This window comes from Numida meleagris, chromosome 1 (genome assembly GCF_002078875.1).
Source record: "Numida meleagris isolate 19003 breed g44 Domestic line chromosome 1, NumMel1.0, whole genome shotgun sequence".
Taxonomy (NCBI): Eukaryota; Metazoa; Chordata; class Aves; order Galliformes; family Numididae; genus Numida; species Numida meleagris.
The window spans coordinates 61296588-61320650 of NC_034409.1; the positions used below are offsets into that span (position 1 = coordinate 61296588).

A 24063-nucleotide genomic window follows, 5' to 3' on the forward strand; every position below is an offset into this window, starting at 1 on the left:
TCCAAGTTCACTAGACCTAATCTGTGGATTTAGAATTACTATTGCTGTACTCAGATTTTAGAATGAGTGTTAGATGATGTTTATTTCTCAGATTGGTAGCTAAGTAAAGCAGAGAATGCAGCTAACACAATCTGATTTTTTTCAGAAATACATTTTCCATACTGAAAATAGAAGAGACATTTTTGTTTTTAATATTGTGTCACTGTGGCATTTCTATATTTATAGCACTGAGATGTGCGTCTAGGCATGTTGCCATTCTCTCGAAAGCCATTTCTGAGCTGAAATCCCAGCAAAATAACGGGTCATTCAGCTAGCTTGGGATGCTCATCATTGCATGTCCTTGTTCATTTAACAAAGGCAATACTCCTGCTTCACGGTGTTAGAGAAGTGATGGAGTCACCGTTCCTGAAGGTTTTCAAGAAGAGGGTAGAAATGGAACTTAGGGACATGGTGTAGCGGGCATTGTGGTGATGGGTTTACAGTTGGACTAGATGATTTACTGGTCTTTTCCATCTGTTCTTAATGATTCCATGATTCTAACTGTGCCTAGCCTTCTTGTCCACTCAGACTTGACTGTTGTTTCGCATGTATCATCATTGTATGTATTTCTTAATAAGGCCCTTTTTACCATGCAGCTATATGGTTTGACAACTATATGCTAAGGAATTGTGTTCTGCCTTTTGCTTACTAAGTCACCTCTTCTAGGGATTGTGTAATTTCTTCTATTCCTTAGAGAGGAATGCTGCAGTTACAGGAGATGCTGTGATTCGTTCATCTACTTTTAAACTAAAAACATGTGTTCAGCTCCAGATTCTTCTGACTTTTGAAATAAGTTGATGTTTTTTCTTACTTGGAGGCACTAATGAGCAGAGACCTTGCACATCTGGAAGAAAACCGTAAAGCACGTTGTGTGCTGGGCCAGGAAACTACTCAGTGTGGTGGTTGTAAGGTAGTGTAAGATACACTTCAATATTATCACAGATAGGATGGTTTTGAAAAGGAATGCAGACAGTGATTTCTCTAGGGTAAGACTGGTCTTTGTTCAAGTTCTTCAATGAGCTTTGTTAATGGGGTAGACTTCACGTGCATGGAGTTCTCACACTAATAACTAGAAACTTCTCTTAAGCAACCTCTATTCAAGGAACAAGCAGTATGGGTAGAATAATTGTATTGCAAGGTATCTCACTGTGCATGTTTGAAAATTTTTTATTATTGAATATATGACTAGCCTTTTGTTATTATTAACATCGTATGTTATTTGAGAATGCATGGTGAATTGAAAAGGAAAATAATTTCCAAACTGGTCAGTCAGGTTGTGGCCATCAGGCCCGTATAAACACTGCATTGCCCCCATTGTCTTCATAACTGACTGTGAAATCTGGGTATGCACGTTTATCAGTAGCAAGTGTTGAAGACAGCTGATTTGGAGAAATATAAGAATCATGAGACTTAAATTACTTGCACACCAGTATAATAGGGGATGGATGTCGTATCTCTAGTTTCTAGTGACTGCAGACAGACTGGTTGAGCTATTTCAGTGATGTAGAGCTTTCTTAAATAGTTGAGAGAGGAATTTTGGTCTGGGTGGTGGTAGATTAGTCAAGTTCAAAAGGTGTCACGTTCAAAATGTGCAGTCGATGCTTTTCTTCAGAAGAGAGCACAACTGTCCTGAGATAGTGGTTTAAATAGTGCCTTCTGAGCTAACTCCAGCCCGCTGAAAGCCATTGGCTACTCCTATTGCTTGTATTGCAGTAATGCTATTTATTCTGCTAGGATATTGATCTTGTGCAGAGCTTATTCTGCAGGATTTACAGATTTCATTCTTGACGGAATTATCAATTGTCCAGAATTAATTACTATGGAAATACTGTAATCAGAAGCTCAATTTTCACTTCAGTTAAATGTGCGCTATCATTTTAAATTTTTTTCTGGTGTCTCAAGTTTTATAACTTCATGTTTAACAAGAACAATAAAATATAGCTTCTGTAGGCAACCCGTATCTCTTTTGATCTGAATAAATGCAGGGTGGGAGCTTCCTTTTCCTAATAGATATGTACGTATTCGTTTGAGCAAGGATGAGAATTATGATATAGGTGTACTCTGTGTGAAATAAGGAAAGAGCTAAATCTGAAAGAGAGTCTCTAGGCAACAGAATTAGTATAAGACATGGAAAAGGGAGTGAAATAGTTAAACTTATAGGTTTTAAGGGCTGGGTGAGTAACTAATAGCAAGTGGTGACCTTTAGAAGATCATGGGGTAAACCAATTTAAATGCTGTATAAGCTATTGCCTGGAGGCTTCTCAGAGACTATGGAATGAGGTAGGATTCCTGGATTGTTTTCCACTGGAATCATATGCTCCGTCTAGTTTCATAGAATTAATGGTTTGTGGCAGCTTGGGTCCGGCTCAAACTAGCATAGTAACAACTTCGCAAAAGGAAAATGCGGAGACTATAATTACTTTGTTTGTGAGATTTGACTTTGCTACTGATTGTATTAGCCTCTGGACTGCAAAGTTTGAACATTTTATTTGAGACGATTAATCATTTACGGTAGAATTCCTCCCAAGCTCTGCAGTTAAAGCACTAACGCAAAGAGCCAAGCAAACATTATGGTTAGACTGAGACCATGTACACTGTGTGCATAGTAAAAGTCGGAACACTTCAAATATTCTTTATATTTTATGCGGTGCACCCCAGAAAAGTGCAGTGCAGCCTTAATTAGGTGTGCTACACATTGGGTGCTATTCCCGGGAAGTACATTTGCTTTGGCTGCGCAGTGTCTATTGAGTTTGAGTGGAACTGTAACGGTGACAGAAAATTATAAGCCATGGCAAGTGAAATGCCAGTATGCTTTATTGAAAATGCCAGTAAGCAGCTAAAACTGAGGTGATCATCAGCGGTTAGTTGATGCGGAGGTGTAAAATTTCTAGCTAAGCAGTTGGAAGGCCACTCAGCACGCCAGTATCTGTTAGGACCTCTTGTCCCTTGACACCTCTCAAGTTTCCCTACAGCTCCTGGAGGGGATTTCTAAAATGCCCAGCAAAGGATCAAAAAGCGTTACTTTACAGTGTTGGTGTTGCATGGTGTAACAACGCTGGTATAATCTTAGTGTACTTGAGAAACTAAGTCTGCTATTTTGAGAGACTAAAAAGTGTTCTTGATGAACTGTAATGAAATTCAGTTTTAAATTATCCTTACCAGCTGATCAAGATTTGTTTGTTCACTTTGCATTTGAAGGCTGTGTATGAGCTTTCTCACCTTTACTCCATTTGTCCTTCCCAAAAAAACCTGTGAACAGCTCATTTTATTAGTAAGCAAGTTCCAAAGTAGCTGTTTAAAACTAGCTATCGGGGAGAAAAAAAGTAAGACTTCCTGTTAGGTTTGCAGTATAGCAAGAACTGGTAGGAAACACCAGTGCAGAGTGCATGTGATGTAGAAGAGGCGATGATGCAGCTTCCTAACTTTGTCCAGCAGTTTGAACATCACCTTCAATACCTATTCCCACTAATAGAAAAGTTGATAATGCTACCAATGGTAGCAGAATGCGATTGAGGAAATGGGCTATACTGTATTATCCTAGTGCAGGTTTCTGCTTTTTTAGGATTAAATTAAACAGATTGGTACTGGTTTAGCTCCATGGAAAGAAGAGGAGAAACGGCAGCTGTCTTCACAGTATAAAAGTAGTGCAAGCAACGTTGGATGAGAACAACCTACTGATCGACCCATTCCGCAGCTGGGGTGGAACTGGGTGATGTTCCTGCACGCAGCCTTAAACTATGGCAGAAAACAGGTGGAGAATAGGCAGAGCAGCTCAACAGGGAGGCGGAGACAAATAGAAAGTAAAGGCTCCCTGTGCTGTCTTCTCTTCCTCCTTGCAACCAACCGGGCAGGCTGGAAAGGACGAGCTCACCTCTTGCTTATAGTCATTCTTTCCATTCAGAATTTGAGTGACAAAAGCAGATATTAAGCTTGAATCTCTGCAGCCTCATGAACTGGACTTGGAAAAGTACAGGAAGCGTCAAAGAAAAAACAATGCTCCCTTCTAACTTTGATGTCTGCTTTCCTTCTGCTGTGCGTTAAGTCCACAGTAGTCCATCGGAAACAAGCACTTGACTAACTCTCTGGTGTGCAGGTCTCTCTTTTCCTGATGGATTTTACAAAAAGAGAGGTCTGTCCCATATTTGTAATTGTTAATTCCCACTGTTGCTGCTGCTCTCACAAGGATTGCGCTAAAGAGGTAGGTGAGAATGTCAACTCTAGAATAATTGTGTAGTAACAGTAAAGGATTTGGGGGTAGTGAATCAGATTTCTTAACAGATGTGAGCTGCTTTGTATTTGCGTAGAATGTCCTTAGCTTTAAAACTTGATTGTGCTTTTCCTCCAACTTCCTAATGTACGGTAAAATCCTGAACAGAGAAGCTAGAACACTTAGCTCCTGCTATTGCCTATCTGTGTTGTTGTTCTTCATCAAACCATTTTAAAAAAATTTAAAAAGTGCTCAGGGCATGTGACACTGTCTTCACTTTTTTTTTTTTAATAAAAAGCGCTTATCGTACCTTCTCTTGCAATATTTTCGGTATATTTTGAATTAGAATGAGATTATAAACTACATATCCATTTATTTGGTGAGCTAACTCATGTAAAATACTACTACATTTTTCTAGGCATAAACTGTGAAGAGGAGCTTTCATGTTTAAAAGCTTCAAAATGTAGAATTTTCTAAGAGCACAGAACTTGCTTTTAGTGGATCGTATAACCATACAAATGTGGACGTTGCAATTTTAGAATTCGGTTGTTTTTTTAACCTGATTTAAATCTGATAAAATCACAAACTTCTTACATTTCACTTGTCTTACATGTGATAATCTCCTGTACTTAAGATGAAGAATAAGTATTAATAAGTATTCAGCTTTGCATGAGTTGCATTTTGTGCTGCTTAAATATGCACCTATATTTTAAATCTGTGGATTCTTTCTCAAAATGTGTTTGGTGGTTTTTACTTTGTTGGCACTATTTTCAAGAGAAACAATTGTGCCCACGTTAGCTGCAGCACTAGTGCGCCATATGTAAGTCTGGGAGCTAGTGCAGTGAACCGGGCTGGGGATCTTGGTCTCGCTGGAAACCACTACAGGCTTTTTTGGCTGAGTTTGTTTCAAGTCTGCTAAACACCACAGTCTGGTTCATTATGCAGCTGTGTAAATGCTTGTGCCAGCCCAAGGGAGGAAATGACATGCATATGGGAAGGGGAGATGGAGAACAGGAGATTGCTGCTTTCAGCAGCAGTGCCAGTTTATGATGTTGTAGATAATAGCTTGAGAAAATGTTCTTTTCATATGTACCTGTTGTACCTATTTACAAGTTTTTTTTCTGCGAGAACTTTTCCTTTCACTTCCTTAGCAAATTTGTAAGTTATAATTTCTAATAGTATTTGGGTATTTAACACTGATTAGATTTCCATTGGACAATGGGACAAATAGATTAAAAAAATAATAATAAAAAAAATTGACTTGTCCTATGATTTTTCTAAGCAGTTTGGGGTCTGGGGAGAAAATGGGGAGAGGCATGTGAGAATGAGACCATCTTGCAGTAAGTATGCAGTATTAAAACCAGGAAACTGTGAGGACTACAGTGCCTTTAGGTTCAGAATCTAATGAAAGTATGCTTGGCTGCACAGCTCATGAGCATTTAAGGACGCACCAAGGTTATTTGAATTACAGGGTCCCCCTCTGGTTTCTCTGTGATGGCATGATTAGAATGGAAAGACATCTCTGGGTAGAACGGGCTCACTGATTTATTGATTATCATTAATACTATCTTCTATCTTGTTATGTGAAGTGGTCTGACACTTTTGGCAGTCGAAAGAAAAAAACAATTTTTAAAGCTGAGCACAGTCCCTTTTGGGACTATACTTTGGTATAAGGGGTGTTTGGCAGTTAGGCAGTTCTTATTGACTGATGAAGAAGCTGAAAAAGGCAGCTGCTTGAACACCTAATCCTGTATTGGTTTTAGGCCCCAGTGTGAGGGGCTCTGAGATTTTCCGAGGGAAATCTCGGGATTATGGAAGCTATGGTGGAAGAGGACTTGACTGGGGAGAGGTTTTTGCTTAACTTTTTTTTTTAATTCACAAAATGGAGTACTATAAGGTGACCCTGATGGAAGGTCCCCAAGATCTTGGACACTTATTTAACGTCTTTCAGGATAGAAGTATACAGGGTAGTAGACTGAGTCACTGATTTGAAAATGTCTTCTTAGCTATTCTTTTCCAGGCTTTATGCAAGAAGAGAGGATATGGTAAAGTAGTCGCTAAGAAGGCTCATGTTCTTGTTTCCCTGTGTTAATACTTTTTTGTTTTATATTCATCTAAAATGAGATTGTGTCACAGATCTGACACCTTCTGCTGCCACCGTGTGAAGGAACGTGCAGGTGGGCAGCTGCTGTGACTGGAACTTGGGCTATTTAGGAGTATTAGATATGTTTAATTTTAGACAACTTCTCTGGCAAATTTAGATACAAATCTATACAACAGGCAGGCAAATAACTATTGCACAGATTATCTGCATATATATGTATATAGCTGAGCATTTTATTCTGTATAGAGAGGCCTGTCTGTTCATACATGAACCTGAACTCTTTGAACTGTTTTAGGCTTGGCCACACATTAGAAGGTGAGTGTAACTGCTAAATGAGCAGAGGCAAATACACAGGCACTCTATGCAAGTAGTAAATGCTAAAAGCAGTTCTATAAAACTCTTTGAGTGTATTGCTTTGTGACATCCTGCTGGAAAGCGGGAGATTTGTGGTATGACCTGGTTACAGCATTATAATGTACTCAGGCAAACTTCCTCTGGTGCCTTATCAGCTGAGGCAATGATCTCCAGAAGTCTTACTTTCACTGAAGCTTTTTAGTGTTAAATTAATGTTCACTGACAGGCTGTGTTTCAGGGCTTATTCTTGTCACAGTGCGCTCCTCAGTTCTTTAATGTCAATTGCTAAAATGTCGTAGGAGCTAATTTTAGACCTTCTGAGTAGAAAATCGAGAATGCTGTTGTAACAGGAAGTTTTTATTAAGGGAAAGATCTATGTCTTTCTATAGTTCTTCTCCTTTCTTTTTAAATTCCAGATGTGATCACAACACCTTTGCATGATGACAAATAGTGCTGTTGTTCACTGAAAGACTGGATGCTTGTGCTCCCCCAGTCTTGTTTTTGCATCTGTTGAAGTCCACTGTGCCCTCTCGTGGAAGAACGTGGTAGGGAATGTCTTAGGCAGTGAACACATGAAGTCAATACACTGCCACGTTTGGCCAAGAAAAACAATGTCTAAATGTAGATTAAAATTACTATTGTATTAAGTCAGCGTTCAGTTAAATGAAGGTATGCAGGTGCAAAGGCTGTGGTTGAGAGACGTGACCCTTTACATTTCAAGGCTTCTTTTACTCTGAGAGTGGGGAAAAGGAGAAGTGTCATATTTTCATGTTCCAATTTGGTGAGAAGGGGTATCTAATGGTACACTGAGAGAAATACTTGTTAAGACACAGACCATGCTTGTATTATTTCTTCATTTAAATCTGTACTTGAGTCTGTGTTTTTTGTTTTTTTTAATTTGTAATTCACCAGATACACAAGGTCAGATGTGTCCAGTATATGTGGTAATTAGTACTATTTGTTGCTATATTAGTACTATATATTACTGTGCATCAAGTTATACCAGTTTCAGGATTGTTTGACTTGAAAGTCTGGGCATGTCACATAACAGCATTTGAACAAGGTGACTCCATCCTTGCTTTCTTTCATCTTAAAATACAGAATTCGAAGCTAAAGGCTGAATCAAGAAAAACTGAGTGCCAAGTTTTACTGGTTTGGACAACTGTCCCTGAAAAAGAGCTCTTGGCTATGATTCAGTGATGGAGTTAGGCTTTCTGCGTCTACAGTGTTCTCCTGAATTCCTAACTGGTCGTACCTCATGATCTGTTTGCTTGACTGAAATGAGTAGTTGCTTGCACTTAGATTTTGTTTCTGTCTGTCCCCAATGGCTTTAACATGTATTGAAGAAAGAATCGTTGTGCATTCTTGAAGGGATTTTGGAAAGGTGTGTATTGTGAAGCTTACTTTCCTGAACTCACAACAGCAATCATACAAGAGTGTGGTTTGAGATGAGTAATTTGAGAAGAGCTAAGATACAAGAAAGTTTTTTTTTTTCCTTTCCCATTCTTTTTTTAAACACTATTCATGTTATTTAATGATCCAGTCAGATCATTCCGGGCTATTGTTTTTCCCATAAAATCATTCTGCCAAAATTACTTCATCTGATAGCATGTTGGAAACATTCTTGGAAGCAGCAGAAACCTTTGAAGACTGTTAAGTCAAACATGTGGGTTCATGTGTTAGTGTTAAATAGGAAACATTTTCTCCTCTAATCATCATACCTTCTGTAGGAAGAAAAAAAATGGTAATCTTATGCTTATCATAGCCTGGCACCTAATTGATGAAACCTTCTGTCATGCAAGTCTAATCAAGAACTGCAGGGAAAAAAAAAATTGAAAAAGTCACTAGCAAACAGATGAACAGTAATATTGGGGACAGATTTCCTTACAGCCTCCACTGGTGGGGAATTCTGCCCAGTTACACGTTGAATAAAAACAGTTGGTTTGTAAGTGAACTTTTGCACAATCAAAGCTTAAGTCAAGTGGACCTTCCAGATTTTTCTTGTTGTTTGTATGTTCCAGGGTGTCAAGCCAGCCAGCTTTGATAAAGTAGCGATCCCTGAAGTGAAGGAGATTATTGAGGGATGTATTCGGCAAAACAAAGGTGAAAGGTAAGCTTTCCTTCCAGTACTGATGGAGATATTACTTCTGTCTGAATCTGTAACTATCTTAATACCAGATACAGTTAATTACTGGGATCCGATGCAAGTTAGAAAGTGAATATTATTTCTGCAGATTCTGTTCTCTTGTAGGTTCTTATTTAACGCTTGTTTTACAGCATTAGTGCAAGGAAAAGTGCAAATGGTATAATAACCACCCATGTAAGTTTATTCAGAAATTCTACTGTTATTACTAAATTTTGATCTAATCAGTAAAATAGTGTATGACGATTTTTCCGAGTTACCAGTTAGTGAGATTATTTAATTGGTTCCTCATTCCATAGTCCTGTGGGGTTTTTTGTTTGTTTTTTTCCCCCTTTTCTGTCCCTTTGATTCTGTTGGCATTTGTAGCTGCTTATTTTGAGGGCTCTTTATAAGTTATTGATGCTTTTTTTGTTCAAATTTTTTGCAAGATTATTTTGGCTTGAAGTGATTAGCTTAGATCATTGCTGAAAATCTGTAGCTGTTGTCATGGTTTATTAATGGATTTTGTTTGGCTTTCTGCTTTTATTTAGTTATTTTCTGATTGTTGGGTTTAAGAATGCTTCAATCTTCTGTCTTTTTCTACCCCCTCACAGTTCTATTCAGAGCCTGTTCTGTCGGGGTAGAGTTGCTGATTCATTACCTTCTATTAATTTTTGGAGTTCTACATCTAATGGTGTTGCTTTTAATTTCAGTTCTGAAATGTTTAAAGCACTTATGTATTTTTCCAATTCTGAGCTGATTTTGTGAATGCATGGCACTTGTTCCTTGCATTTTATCTTAACCAGTTAGCTTTCAGACTACTGCTGCTACTCTGTGCATATCAGAATGTGTTACTAGTGTTTTTGTACCTTCTGGACAAAGGTAACCATGCAAAACAGTACAAGTTGAAATGGTTGGAAATAGTACAAAATATGAAAGGTGCTCAACTAGTGCTGAATTAACTAGATGAGACTTATGTCAGTATCTTGAAATAGACTGAAATACATGTTTCATGACGGCTGAACTGATCTGGGGACCAGGAGTTGTGTGTTGGATCTTAATCTTCAGTAAAACCAAATTGTTTCTTCAAGGCTCATAATTTTAGTCAATGGGCGCTTCTGCTGATCAGTGTGTGACTTTTTTTTTCCTAAATCCATACAGCTGTGGCATTTTATTCCTTCATCATACTTTGCGTGATGAGCTGTCAAGTGGTTAATGGGAGGAAGAGTGAAATGCAGACAATAAATTTGGGAGATTGTCAGGCAAGGATATTCCTTAATATTTTATGAAAACCTAATAGTGTATGTGCTCTCTACATTGTTTCCCAATCTGCTAGGTACGCTATTAAGGACCTTTTGAATCATGCCTTCTTCCAAGAAGAGACTGGAGTACGGGTAGAACTAGCAGAGGAAGATGATGGAGAAAAAATTGCCATTAAACTCTGGCTGCGAATTGAAGACATCAAAAAACTTAAGGGCAAATATAAAGATAATGAGGCGATAGAGTTTTCCTTTGACTTGGAGAGAGACGTCCCAGAGGATGTAGCACAGGAAATGGTAAGTGGTGGCAGTCTTGCAAAACATTGAAGGTAATGGCGTTCTTTGACAGTCAGATGTCATCTATCAGCCTCTGCTTTTACTGTTACTGTCTAGAAATAAAACTGCTTCAGAAGCCTGTGAATGAGAAGTTAGTGCAAGAGAGCGATAGCTTGTATTGTAGCACTACAATAGTGGCTGTCGATGACAGTCTGAATTCTGTGAATATATCCTCCTTCAGGTGGAATCTGGCTATGTCTGTGAAGGGGATCACAAGACAATGGCGAAAGCTATCAAGGACAGGGTATCTTTGATTAAGCGAAAGCGAGAGCAGCGTCAGTTGGTGCGAGAAGAACAGGAGAAGAAGCTTCAGGAAGAAGGTAGTCAGAAGCAGCAGCTGGAGCAACAGCAACCCTCAAGTGCTTCCCATGCAGGGTCAAAGCATCCCGTATCTGTCAGTGGTACTACTCCTGTACCCACTACTTCAGCATCTGTTTCTACTCAAGTGGAGCCCGAAGAACCAGAAGCTGATCAACACCAACAACTGCAGTTCCAGCAACCCAGTATATCTATTCTTTGTAAGTGTGTCAGTTGATTTATTTAGGAACTCTTGCACTTACACTATTTCGCCCGCCATTAGGGAGTCTGGAATCTGAATCCTTGTTAATATTTTTAAGGGGAAAATGATGCAGCTAGTTCAGATCACAGTTCTGATTCTGAAAAAAAAAAAAAAAAATCATTGCCTGTTCTACATACTAAAGATGAGCAGATAAGTTAACACTCCTAACTCTTCCTCTTGCTTCCCAATGTTTGAACCACTATCTGAATAATGACATTAAATGAGAAGTTCTGTACCAGATTGGTGATGTTAGCAAGCAAATTATTATCTGTTATAAGGTAATAGAGATCAGGTAAAAGTTCTCTGTTATGCTTATTTCAGTTGCGTCTGCCAGCTAGTACAATTGACCTATTTTATACTTCTATGAAAAATAAAAGTGAAAAACAAATAAAACAAAACAACAAGCAAACCCGAAACATCATTTGTGACAAAGTAGAATTTAACATTTTATTTCTAGTTCAACATTTAATAGGGAGCATAATTTACTTGCAAGTATATTTCCAGAGAACTCCTGAAATGACTGATTTTCAGAAGCTAGGGGGAGGCTTACTGGTAGGGAGTTACTTAGTGTATTGGAGAAGGGGAAAACTCACAGTTTTTGCACCAGTATAAATATTAGGAGAGGTAAAATGCTTATAAGCTCAATGTGATGTGGCACAAATGCAATCTAATATTTGATATCAAGACTTGAATTATGAATCTAGTCTGCAGTTCTTGAAATGCAAATTTTTATATTTATTTTCTGTAGCCGATGGAGCAGTTGACAGTGGCCAAGGGTCATCTGTTTATACTGAATCGTGTGTGAGCAGTCAACAGACTGTGTCGTATGGTTCCCAGCATGACCAGCCCATCTCAACAGCTACAGTCCAGGGATACGCAGCTTCAGTTGGCCAAGTGCAGTCACAACAGCATGGAGGATATCAGCCACCTGCAGTGGTAAGCCAGAACTTACAGTATTGCAAATGCATGGAATTACTCGGTTCTGAGGGTTTTTTTGTTGCTGTTTTTTTGTTTTGTTTTTTGAAGGTGAAGTCTGCTAGGCAGACTTTCTTGTATGCTTTGCAAGCAATACAAATTCTGCTTGGGAGCATTAAAATTCCCATTTTTTTGAATCTAGATCAATAAAATACAAGGAAATATTTTTCTTTAAAGTAAAGCTTTTATTAAATCTTGAGTACGCTTAAGCACAGTGATGGGTTGGGATTTGTAATGAATGTAAGTAACTTCCTCAGTACAAGACTATGTCATGAAAATGAGCAGTTCATCTCACTTGGGAAGGGGTTTTGTGTATATATGAAGCTACCGGATATTTAGCCATTGCTTTGATTTGAAGAAAGGATTAGAATAATTTAAGCTGCTGTTTTTGACTATGAAATTGCTATGTATGTTCTGTGAGGCTTTGATTTACAGATTCTCCAGGTAAGATCTTTTTAACTGTTATAGAATGCTGCATGTGAGAACTCCAGACTGAGAGGACCCCACATCCTTGTTCCCAATATTATTTCTAGCTTGTGTTGATTTGCTCATCAGTTGCCATGCGTATTCCTTGTCCCTGGAAAGTCTGCACTGGGCACAAATACTTCTCCTACTATGTTCATTTGTGTAGCCCTTTTATTTTGGTATGTTTTTCCCTTGGTATGTTTTAGATCAGAGTACAAGAACATTCAGAAGTCTATTCCAACACTGGAGTAGAACTTCAGCTACTCTTATATTGTCTTCAGTGGTTTTCTCGTCTTTTTGTTGTTGTTGTTATTTTTTAAACAAAAATCTAAACCTAAGGCAGAGATATCTTATAGCATGGTAACACCATACAGGGAGATGATGTAACAGTCAAGACTTAAGAGTCCTCACTTTTTTGCTGCCTGTGCTTGTGGACTTGATTACAAAATCAGTGGTGTTCCTAGCTTTTTGGAAAACATGCTAGTTTCAGCTATAGCCTGAAGTTGTGTGGTACTGCTAGTCCTTGGGCAAATGAGTTTTCAAGCCCTCAAAATATCTTCCTGCTCTGGTTAAGCCATGTTTTGCTGTGTGAGTATAGATGGGACTAGAAGCCATTTCACTGCCTTGGGATGGCTAGCTTCCAGGTTGAAAGACCATAACCCTTTGAGAGAGATTGGGAAAACAAGCGCATAACAGATGTGTAGTCAAGCTGCTCAGTTAAATCCTAAAATGTGTTCATGCTCTGATGACAACAATGGTACCAGAAGGTTGAGACAATGGAGTAGAGCGCTACAAGAACTACTAAGAGTTTGTTGGGAAGACAGGATGACAAGTTAAAATGAAACTGACAACTGGAGAAATGACCTTTAAAAGAAATAGAATGCAGTTCAAAAAGTATGAGAGCAAGTTTCATGCCTAAGCAGGAAAAATCAGCTACACAAGTACAGCATGAGCAACAACTGACTAGGCAGCAATTCCACCACTAAAAGAAAGAGTCAGGGATTATATTGGACCACAAGCTGGACATGGTCAAAAACATCATGCTGTTGTGAAAAAGACAATCATGTTACGTGAAGTAGTTCTGCTCTTCTTGGCCATTGTTAAGTCTATTCTGGACACCCTGCCTGATGAAGGAAGTTGAGAGTGAATGGGTTGAGAATTCAGAGGAGAGTGACAAAAACCACCAAGAATACAGGAAACACGGTTTGTGTGGGAAGGCTGAAAGAGCTGAGTCTGTGGAAGATGAATATGAGGAGAGAGAAACCTGTAAAGTCCACCATAAAATATGTAGAGGCTAATCAGGTCACAACATTACTGTCAGATACAACAAAAATAATAAGCTTAAACTGCAGCAAGGAATTCTTGTTTAGAAAAGGATTTTTTTTTTCTAACCAGAAAGGACAGTTGCGTACTGGATGGATGGACTCCATCCATCACTGGAGCTGTTTCTGAACAGGCTAGATGAATTTGTCAGGAATGACATGTATAACCAGTCCTGACTTGGACCAGGTGAAGTATAAGGGTAAAATGTTTAACCCTTTGAGGTTCCTTATGTCTCTCCTCCAAAATACTGAGCAGTCATTCTATTCATAAGAGGATCATGTATTATTAAAGAAGGAAATATTTCAGTTAAAAGCTGCCTCTCTAAAACATAATCTTTCCAATCATTCTTAAAAACAAACAAAAAAACCAGACAAAGCTAATTATGATTCTGTCAGTTGGGTTAAATTTTGACTTACGGCCTTTTGGCTTGTGGCAAGATTACAAAATCCTTGATACTTTCATTGGCCCAGTGTCTGGAAAATGCTTGTCTAAGACTAATTTAACTAAATTTTCCATGTATTCAAACAACTTTTTCCACAGCTCTTGTTGTAGAACGTGTAATGCTAAAATTTTTGGAGTAATGTTTTAGTTAATAAAGAACCAGCTGTAAACAGTTCACTTGATTCAGGGAGTTGCCAAAGCAGAGAGGCTGGTGAGGCGATAGGTGTAAGCACACATGCACTCACTAAGCTAAGAATGAATTAAAGGTCATCAATAACGTAAGGTTTTTTATTTGTCACGTTATTAAATGTAGTGAAGACACATACTGTGGGCCACATTGGTGGCTCCTGGGAAAATATTCCCTCCTGTCTGTTTGGCCTTCCACATGCTTCTTATAAGGGCACTAGGGAACATCCCTTACTGTTCAGTAACCTAAAGCAAACTTAAACCCTCAGAGGTGCACATGTCCTGTTCTTGATGTATGTTGCCATTCATTCAGCATTCTCATATCTTCTTGCACACATAGTAGTCAGTATTGGGCCTATCATTGTGTGTCTGCTTTTCTTTTCTGTCATTACAGTTTTTTGCTGGTTTTGTTTTTTAGTTTTTGTGAAGTGTTCAATTTTTAACTTTTGTTTTCCTCCTTTAGCCTCAACGTGGTCGTAGCATGTCAGTTTGTGTTCCCCACCTTCCTGCTCTTCCCTCTATGTCCTGCATCCCTCTCAGTGCTCCTTGCACCCCACCACCAGCGCTGTCTGCACCTCTCTCTCCTTTCTACCTTCGGACTGTCCCTGAAGAAACCTTTGCAGAAAAGCTTTCTAAAGCCTTGGAAAGTGTCCTGCCCATGCACTCTGCCTCTCCACGCAAGCATCGACGCTCCAGCCTGCCCTCCCTCTCTGTCAGTCCTGTATGTGTTACCATTTGCCTCCTGGCACAGTAAGATAAGTTATCATTAAATACATCCTGGGCTTCAGGCATTTATAAATTGAGAAAAGGAAAAGATGATTCTTTCTTCCTCATTTCTGTGCTGCTAGCTGGTTTTCTTTTCTGTTACTGTTTATTGAGAAGCAGTACACTTGAAAACATTGTCAGTGTTTGACCACTTATTCTGTATTTTAGGAAAGTATAAATGCAAATTAGTCAGCTATGCCGCAGAAGTTAAAGGGAAGACTAGTTCTTAGCCTCTGAAGTCAGAAGACTTCTTCATTTACCAAATTCCAAGCACTGAATGTTAAACCCTACACAAAACAGCCAGCTTTTGAAGCTTAGTTGTTGTGGCTGGCTTTCCAGAAGCTTTGGCTTGCTATGGTAGTGATAGTAGCAATTCAGAGTATGAATACTTCTGAGAAGTTTTAAGTTTTAATCGTGGTTGCCACTGTAGCTGCTGTTTGGTGGGAAGAAGCCATACTTTCACGTGATTCAAATGGTCACATGCATGATAGCTTGCAAGACAGGAGGTAGCCTGTTTACAGTTTTTGGCTTTAATTTATGTAAAATAAGCTTTGAGAAACTTTTGTCTGTAACTGAAGTATACAGAACTAACTATCAGAATGTAGGAAGAGTTCTTCAGGAGTACTGGAGTGGGACCTTCTTCTTACTATTGGTCAATATGGAAATTTGCTGCTGCTTTTCCGGAAGAAGGGATGGGAAAGAAATGGAGCTATGCGCAAAAGGCAATTTGAAAAAGTTGAAAGTAGCACTTGTCTTAAAGACGGTACGTTTGCTGCTGACTCTTCCAGTTTTTCCTTTAGTGTCAGCAATACTTTCTTTCACTGTACTGTAGACAGAGATGAAAAAAGTGCAGCATTGCTAAATTGTTTAGTATTCTTATGTAGAACTCTTGTCAGTGAAACTTTCCCTAGAAGTCTTAACTAAGATGAGCCTAATCTGCAGTAGTACATCATAAAGAGTGGAATCATTTGAAGTCTTTGTCAACAAACCTGTGAATGTTTTGTTGCCCAGGAGAAAAAATTGATTTCTTTCAGTGACTGCTAATTTCTTATGTGAAAGGGTGTGATGCAAATGGATCAAAATGATCAAAAGGGATGACTGAATTTGGTGGAAACTGAAGACACTGCAGTTTTATCAGATTTCACTATTTTTTCAGTTGCAGGCTGCTATGGTTCAGTCTTGTGTTGTAAGGCATTTATGTTTAGCTCTCTGGATATTGTATGGAGCACACTCCTGACAGGACACTAGCACTGTGTTTTTTACATTAGGTAGTATTAAGTTTTCATATCATTTTAATCTTCCAGATGCGAATTAGAGGCTCTGCATTCTTACTGCTATCAAGTTCTGAATTTTTATATGCCCATATGGCAGTAATGTCCGGAGTTAGATTGGATTTCAAGCAGTGACCGCAATGAATAGCCCATGACAGTAAATTTCATTCTATAGTCAGGAGCAAAACTGATATTCTCGTTTACTGAGCGATTGGAGTTGGACTGGAAAAGCAGCTTTAACACAAGCAAATGTTTCCATTTGTAGCTATGCCTGCCATGGATGTATTTAATGGATATTTACAACTCATCTAATTTTCCTAAGTATTGTATGTTTTTGACCATGAACTGAGTAGTCATTCTATAAAGTTACTTCACAGAACTGCCTAGTGAACTGTGCATGTTAATGTGCTTTCACTTTTAATGTATGAATTACTTGTCTTGTTCATGTCAATACAGCCTCAGCATCCGCGTGGGGGAACACCAACGTTCCCAGATTCACAGATATTTTTCCCAACCATTCATGAACGGCCGGTGTCTTTCTCACCACCACCTGTCTGCCCGCCGAAGGTGGCAGTTGCTCAGCGCCGCAAGAGCACTTCATTTTTGGAAGCCCAAACTTGCCACTTCCAGCCATTGCTGAAGACTGGCCAGAGTTTAGTTCCACCTGGTGGTAGTCCCACCAATTGGACACCAGAGGCACTGGTTATGCTGGGCACAACATCTCATAGAGTCGCTGGAGAGCCTCTGCATGTGCAAGTTAACCCAGTGTTTGAGCCAGCTCCTGTACACAGTGACTATAGATCTGGACCAGCACCTCCAGAGGATGCTCACTACAGAATGCATCCAGAAGCTGTATATTTGGTGGGCATGCACTATCCATCACAGGTATCGGAGCAGTATGATCAAGTAGCTTATAACTCACACGTGACTGAACAACATTTGAAGCAGGTCTCTGAGTCAAAGCATGTGCAAGGTGGTCCTCCACAAAGCTCTGTGTTTGACTATCAATCGGGGCAAGCATTCCTGGCAAGACATGTTCAGAACTTGAGGCTGGATGCTGGGTTGAGTCCCCTTCCTCCATTATCCAGTGTTTCAGCTCCTCTGAGTGCAGATCCTGCTCAGATGACATTCCATCAGGTGTTTGTTCCTCACTCTGCCCCCGCTGTGCTCTCTCACAGCGGTGATGGCAGAACAAGCTGTGTTTTTGAGTTCCATGTGCACACGCCGAGCTCTGCTCCAGCAGAAGGGGCGGCTCTACCCCAGCGAGTCTACAGAAGTCGCCGGGGCTCAATGGAGACCAGTCAAGAGGAATCCGCTCAAGGCATAGGGTTGCATGGTCGGCTTCAGCCCGTGACAGAGGAACATTATAACTATCTTGGTCCTGATTTAGCAGGTCCCAAGGGGAGCTCTGCCAGTCGGAGCTGGCCTGAAGGAAGCCCAGAATACTCCAGTGATTCCTCACAGCTGACTTCCTCTGACACTGGCGATTTCCAGTCTCCTCCCCCTACAGGGGGGTCATCTGCTTTTGGTTCAGACTTCTCATTGCCCATTGTTCAGCTGCCTCAGAAGGTATTGCAAGAGTCGCAGCTCTTCATCTGCTTCCCACAGGGAGCCTCAACTCAGCAGGCCTTGTCCACCTCGCTTTCATCAGGACCACCTGCACACTATCCTCAGGTTACAGGAGCAGACCCTTCCAGAATTTCTCTGCTTTTTATAAGTCATACTTTGCACTTAAAGAGGAGCCTTGCTCTTATTTAGAACCACATGGAGCAAGTATCTTAGTATTCGTGGGGGCGTCTTTACATTAAGTCAGTAGTCTACTAGGAGCTCTTTAACTTAACTGGTTGCAATTAACAGATGAGGCATCAGCAACCCCTCAGTCTGTGTTCAGCTTTGAGTGATGTATTGGTACAGCTTCTGTGTTAAGAAAAACAAATGGTCAGTGTTTTTTTGGGATTAGATACTGTTTTGGAAAGAGAGAGCTGAAGTACCAAATAGGCTTTTCAACAATGGGTTTGATGAAATGCATCTTCCATGAAGTTTGTATCAGTAGTGATACTAAAACTTGCTTTGTATTCCTATTCCTGCTCCTCAGCTGTTTGATGGGAATGTTATTTGAAGTTGAGCATTTGTATGAATAATGTTTCATTGGACAACAGGTTAACTTGATGGCTGTCAAAAGCTGAAAGAGCTGTTTCTAGGCTTGAGGGAAGGAAGTGGGAAGAGAGAAATCAAGGACAGTGTGTGTGTATATATATATATATATACATACATACGCACATGTAAATGGATTTGGAAGTGCCCTTTCAGGATCATTAAACAAACTGAACAAGCTGAGTAGTTAACTAGTGGCACAAATGAATTCTTAATATAGGATTTGCTTCCTTATAAGCCTAGAATATGGTGTCTTTTTAAAAAAACTGAAATCTGAGGCATGAAGTTTAGCTGGAGATATGTTTTATTGATACATGGAAAATGCCGTTGGAGTTGTCAGTCTAATATCCTTCAGTAATGCATTTGTACACCATGAATGTGAGGCGTATGTGTATTCAAATTGTGTCTGTGCTTGTATTCTGAAACTCATCAGAAGATGAAGATGGTTTTCTTTGTTTTTTTTGGTGAAAAGAGAGGCTTTACTTTAGGTAAACATCTCTTACTCCTTCTGTTTTTGAAATTAAGGATTCTAATACTTTAGCTATTACACTATAAGCAACATTGTGATTCCTCTAGAAGAACGAGAGCCTTTTTTGCTTTATTGTAGTAAGATCAAGAATTACGTACTTAAATCTTCCTGAATGGGATGATAGGGTTTTTTTGTTTGTTTGTTTTTTTAAGATGAAACAGCTTAATCTCTAATGCAATAGATAGTGATTTCTGTTGTTTAGGAGAACTTGTGGAGTGAAGCTGCTATGCAAGAAGTTTGGAAGTTACTTGGAGATTGTTTCTCCATAAACAACTTTTGCTAAACTTCAGGTGATTTGTGATGGGTGAAAAATACATCTGAAAATCCTAATAAGGGATTCAGATTATTTTTACAGAATATAAGTTACAGAAGCTCTCATCTAATTCATTAGAAGATCAGAATGTAAAGACACAAACTGAGTCAATATGAAGAGAGATTATTTCAGTGGGATGTAAGACACATTTGTATTCTAGCCAATAAGGGCCTCAAGGTTTCTAAAACAAAGAAAAGAATGGTTCTTTTCATTGGCAGTGTTCTTTCCCTGAAGTTTTTATAATTAAAAGAACGCATTTTTATTAAAATTTTTCTAATAAGCTTCTGCAAGCTGAGTATTCAAACCGTTTAGAAATTTTAGCAGATATCCCTGATACAATACCTATGCAGCAGATGTTTCTTACAAAGGCAGTTAGTTTCCAGTGGTGCATGCTCAGGGAGCTTAGTGGAGATCTTTGTCCGATTGTCTCCAGGGTCTGATCAAAGAATGCCGGTCACAGAAATAGTGGTGAAAATCCATTCCATTTTCCTCTGCATCTTTCACATTCATTTGTATGCCACTCATCCATTTTTTTTTCTTTATTTATTCAGATTTCTGTCTTAGCTAGAACGTGGCCCCCAAATTCATCCATATTTAATTACTGGGTGATAGCTGGTATGGAAATGATATTTAATTTGGAATTTGATAAGCCTCTCTAAAAAAAAACAGATTACATGTACATGTATTGTATGATTTGTTATTGGTATGTGTATTTTTGATCTTTATAATCAGCTTTATTTTTTTCTAGCTTCTTTTATCCCCTTCACTTAACAGTGTTCAGAACACTTGTAAAGGTAAATTTTAATGCCTGTATTTCCAGTTACCATACATACCAAGGCATCCTGATACGCATCATCAGTAGAGGAAGAAGCTGGTAGGCTGATCTGTCTCATTTTGAGGGGCATCGGGGATGCAAAGGCTTTGTTTTCTTGGAAGACTTATAATGGAGTTTGGTCCTTTTCCAGCTTGCACTACGTTGTTCTGGTTTTCGTAGTGGAATTTGGCCAAACAAACTGCTAGTCTAAAAAGAACAGCTAGAAACCTATTACAAGCAGATCGTTCCAGGCAGAAATTACTTTAACTGCCTGCTGCAGAAGCCGTGTGGTTTTTGTTTTTCTTTTAAAGCTGACACTTTGTCTTTTTTCTTTTCTTCTAGACACAAGTACAAGGCCAGTCAGCCTCAAGTAGTACATCGGTACCGACTCAGCCTACCCAACACACTCAGCAGGTACGGTCATTTTTTAAACCTGGGAGTAAAATATTTTCAACATAGGAATTTGATGATCAATTACCTTTCCCTGTCCACTCTTCAGTCCATAGTTTTGGATAAAAGAGGAATCCTCTGGTTCCCACCTAATCTATCATTCTATGAGATTAATTTTAACTTTTTGAAATTTATTTTTAGGGTCATGTTAATGCTGCTTCTCATGTGTCTGTCTTCCTAGCTCCCACCTAAGTTTGCATTGGAGGTGCCATTCAAGGAAAGACATGTCAGGATTTGCGAGTTTGATTGTCTAGACAGGCAGACCCCATTCTGATGAGTTCTTCTAACTTGAAATAGTATCTTCTGCAGCATCCTCTTCTCTTAATTGCCTGTAGTCCCTATATAGAATCTGTATTCTTGTTTTCACTATTGAAAAAAAAAAATCCTGCTGCTATATTTGGTGCTGATAATGGAGTTGTGTAGTAATACTAAGAAGTAATTACTAAAGATTAATTGACTCAGTATGTTCTGAAGATCCACTGTTGTCACGGAATAAAAGTTGGAATTTCAATAGATAGGCTTTTAAAACTCCCTTTCTGTGTTGTTAAAAGTAGCTTCTGCCTCTCTTTCCTACTTTAGAATGCCCAGCAGCCACCCTCTTCTCAACAACCTGGACAATACCAGCTGCAGCAGCCATCAGTTTCTACTGGTGCCACTCCCACACAGACTGTCTCTCAAACTCAGACTTCACAGGTTATGCCAATGTCACAGGCAGCAGCAGGGACACAGGTAAGCAATATTTTTCTTACCAGTACAAGATCCTTCACACCTGGCAAATTCAATATGCTGCTACTTTCACTTTTGTCATCTTTTCTAATGGTTCCAAAACATTCATCCAGATAGTAGTATTCTCAGGATACTATAACTGTCAATGTTGCTGGAAAATATGTATTGGAAACACTTTCTTTCACACATGGCAGTCATGAGTAATTTATTTGAGGAAAGGATAGCACTTCCATGCTCTAAGGTCTTTAAACAGTCAAAAATATCATGAAGCATATTGATGAATGGATTACTGTGAATTCATTTTCAGGAACTTGTCATTTCTCTGCTCCCCATAGAATGTACATCTTCTGCACCATTGTGTCTAAAACACATGTTCACGTATTTAGGTAGTGAACCATAAGGACTGCCTTCTCCACTCTTGTCATCTCTCTTACTCAGCTCTTCTCCTTTACTGCCTGATCAAGAAGCTTCTGTTACTGAGTATTACTTCATTTTGGCTCATAACTCTATCTTGAATGTGTGAGCCTCGTTTTTGTTTTTAAAATTGTTTTGTTGCTTGTTCATCTTAACTGTCTCTCCAGTTGCATCATTTGCTGGCTTTAATTGACATATTCCCTGCCATTCTCTGAATGCTGGCACAGTGGCTTTTCATTATCCGTTCCTTAGTCCCCATACCCAAAGCTGACAGACTTGTTGAAGCATTTGCACTTCTTTCCTGTAAGAAGGCAGGCTTGGCTCTGGGGACAGAGTTGAGGGGAATTGGATTCTGTTTGTGTACAAGTCAGTGCTTTAGGGTATTGTAATGTTGCTCTTTCACCCTTTGTGGGGGTCTGTTTCAAGAGCTTGTGAAGTTCTTCAGGGGAAATGTTGTGAAGTGAGGACCTTTTGGAACTCCAGCCAGCTTCCCAGCCACTCTGCCAACTGTGCTCCCCACCCACTTTAACAGAGTGCTATAACTTGAATAATTCTTTCTTTGACTAATGCATAAAAATTCTGCTTTCTGCAACCCTGCTTAAAAACCGAAAAATCTATCTCTATTTTCTTTACCTCCCCAGCTTCCTGTTTCCCAACCAGTGTCGATCATCCAAGGCGAACCTCAATTACCTGTTGCAGCACCTTCTCTCCCTCAATCTTCAGTTGCCCCATCAGTCCCTATTGGTTCTCACTTTCTACCCGTGGGACAACCCTTGCCAACTTCCATGGTTCCCCAGTTCTCAGTCTCTCAGTTGCCGGTCGCAGCTCCTCATGTGTCAGTGGCTCAGCCAGGTTTCCAGTCACTGCCAATTTCAATGGCAGGCAGCATGAATCAGCCATTGCTCACACTGGCAACATCTGCTGCGGCAACCGCTGTCCCTGTAGGACCAACTGTTGTCCCTAGCCAGCTTCCCACGCTGATGCAGCCTGTGGCTCAGTTGCCCAGCCAGGTTCTCCCGCAGCTCCTGCAGCCGGCTGTCCAGTCCATGGGATTGCCAGTCAGCATCGGACAAGCTGCTGATGCTTCACTTCCTGCTGGAGATGCTCTTTACCAGGTATTGTTGCAAGCCAGCAGAGCTCTTCCCCTCCGACTTTCACCTCTTCCTCTAAGGTACAGAACACAGCTCAGAACTGTGTGCCTGGGCCAACTCACTTTTCGTAAGAGAGCCAACTCACTTTTCATAACTAAGCCATGGAGACGGATTCTGTTTTGTGGTAAAAGTCCTTTGTAAGGATGTGTCCTCCAATCACCCTGTGATTTTTATTTTTTTTTTTTACATTTGGCAATGGACTTTGTCTAAAATGACAAATGTAGTGCAGGACTTTGGTCAACTGCTGTATAAAGGAGGATAGCTATATATCCCAGAGATCTGCCGACTTGAATTTAAAAAAAAAAAAAAAGTCCCAAAACATGATTTAAAATTGCATGCAAGTTGTGTTTGGGAAAGATAATCTATGGCGGCATATTCAGCAACGTCAATATTTCATTCCAAGTCGGGGGAGGGAGGTGGGGAGGTGTGGACTCTGATTTTCTGGAAATAAGTCAGGCGATATGGATCTTGAACATGAAGTAAGTATCTGATGCAAGTTATAAAATGCTAGACTGATCGGCAAGGACTACTGTGGCTGCTTTGTGTGATCACTGTAAAAATGGCAGTATGAGTAGTGACAAAAATAGTGACTTGGCATCCAGTTGTTCTTAAGTAAAGTTGTGTCCATATAGAAATATCTACACTGTGATAATATAGGCTGCTGCAGAAAAGAAACTGTGTAGGAATTCATGCTTCCTGGTTCCCTGGTCAGTTCATCATGAGAGGACAGGAAAAACATAAGGTGTTTACTAGTCTTGAGAATCAGCAAGAGATGTATAATATGTTCTGAGCAATTCACTATAAAAATCCTTCAAACTCATTTCACGTCTCAGGTCTTAATATTTTAAGTCCAATAGGCAACTGGGGAGAGTTGAGAGGTGAAAATTGTTTTGCCTAAGTCTTGAAATTTTGAGTGGGGATTTGCTTGTTGAAGCATAGTGACTTGCAGGCTGAGCTTTGGCTTCTTAATCAGCAACTATTCGGTGGGAAGATGGCCTTCGGAAGCACTTGAATAAGTACAGAAGGGAAAGGAAAGCAGTTAAAGTTGTCCCTGAAACTGGTATATATACATATATTTTGTTTTGTTTTCTAATCAGATCTGGCAT

The 24063-nt window shown here is 39.6% G+C and overlaps 2 protein-coding genes across 2 annotated transcripts in view; both read left to right on the top strand.

Annotated features, from left to right (window-relative positions):
* WNK1 (WNK lysine deficient protein kinase 1) overlaps positions 1–24063 on the top strand; it is a gene marked incomplete in the record, with an annotated part of 98493 nt that overhangs the window by 44826 nt on the left and 29604 nt on the right. Inside the window, 7 exon segments of the mRNA XM_021389592.1 lie at positions 8726–8814; positions 10163–10382; positions 10603–10939; positions 11729–11916; positions 20559–20630; positions 21246–21395; positions 22448–22921. Coding sequence (XP_021245267.1) covers positions 8726–8814; positions 10163–10382; positions 10603–10939; positions 11729–11916; positions 20559–20630; positions 21246–21395; positions 22448–22921 — 1530 coding nt within the window.
* LOC110395377 (serine/threonine-protein kinase WNK1-like) lies at positions 11928–20552 on the top strand. Its single transcript, XM_021389671.1, has 2 exons — positions 11928–15091; positions 16863–20552. Exons 1-2 carry the CDS (start codon positions 14852–14854, stop codon positions 18162–18164), a joined length of 1542 nt encoding a protein of 513 aa, XP_021245346.1. The 5' UTR covers positions 11928–14851; the 3' UTR covers positions 18165–20552.

Bases quoted from the DNA above. Each gene is read 5' to 3' on its own strand.
- LOC110395377 (XM_021389671.1), top strand. From the start codon at position 14,852: ATGTCAGTTTGTGTTCCCCACCTTCCTGCTCTTCCCTCTATGTCCTGC. The intron at 15,092-16,862 runs GTATGTGTTACC...ATGTCAATACAG, and splicing joins CCTCCCTCTCTGTCAGTCCT to CCTCAGCATCCGCGTGGGGG.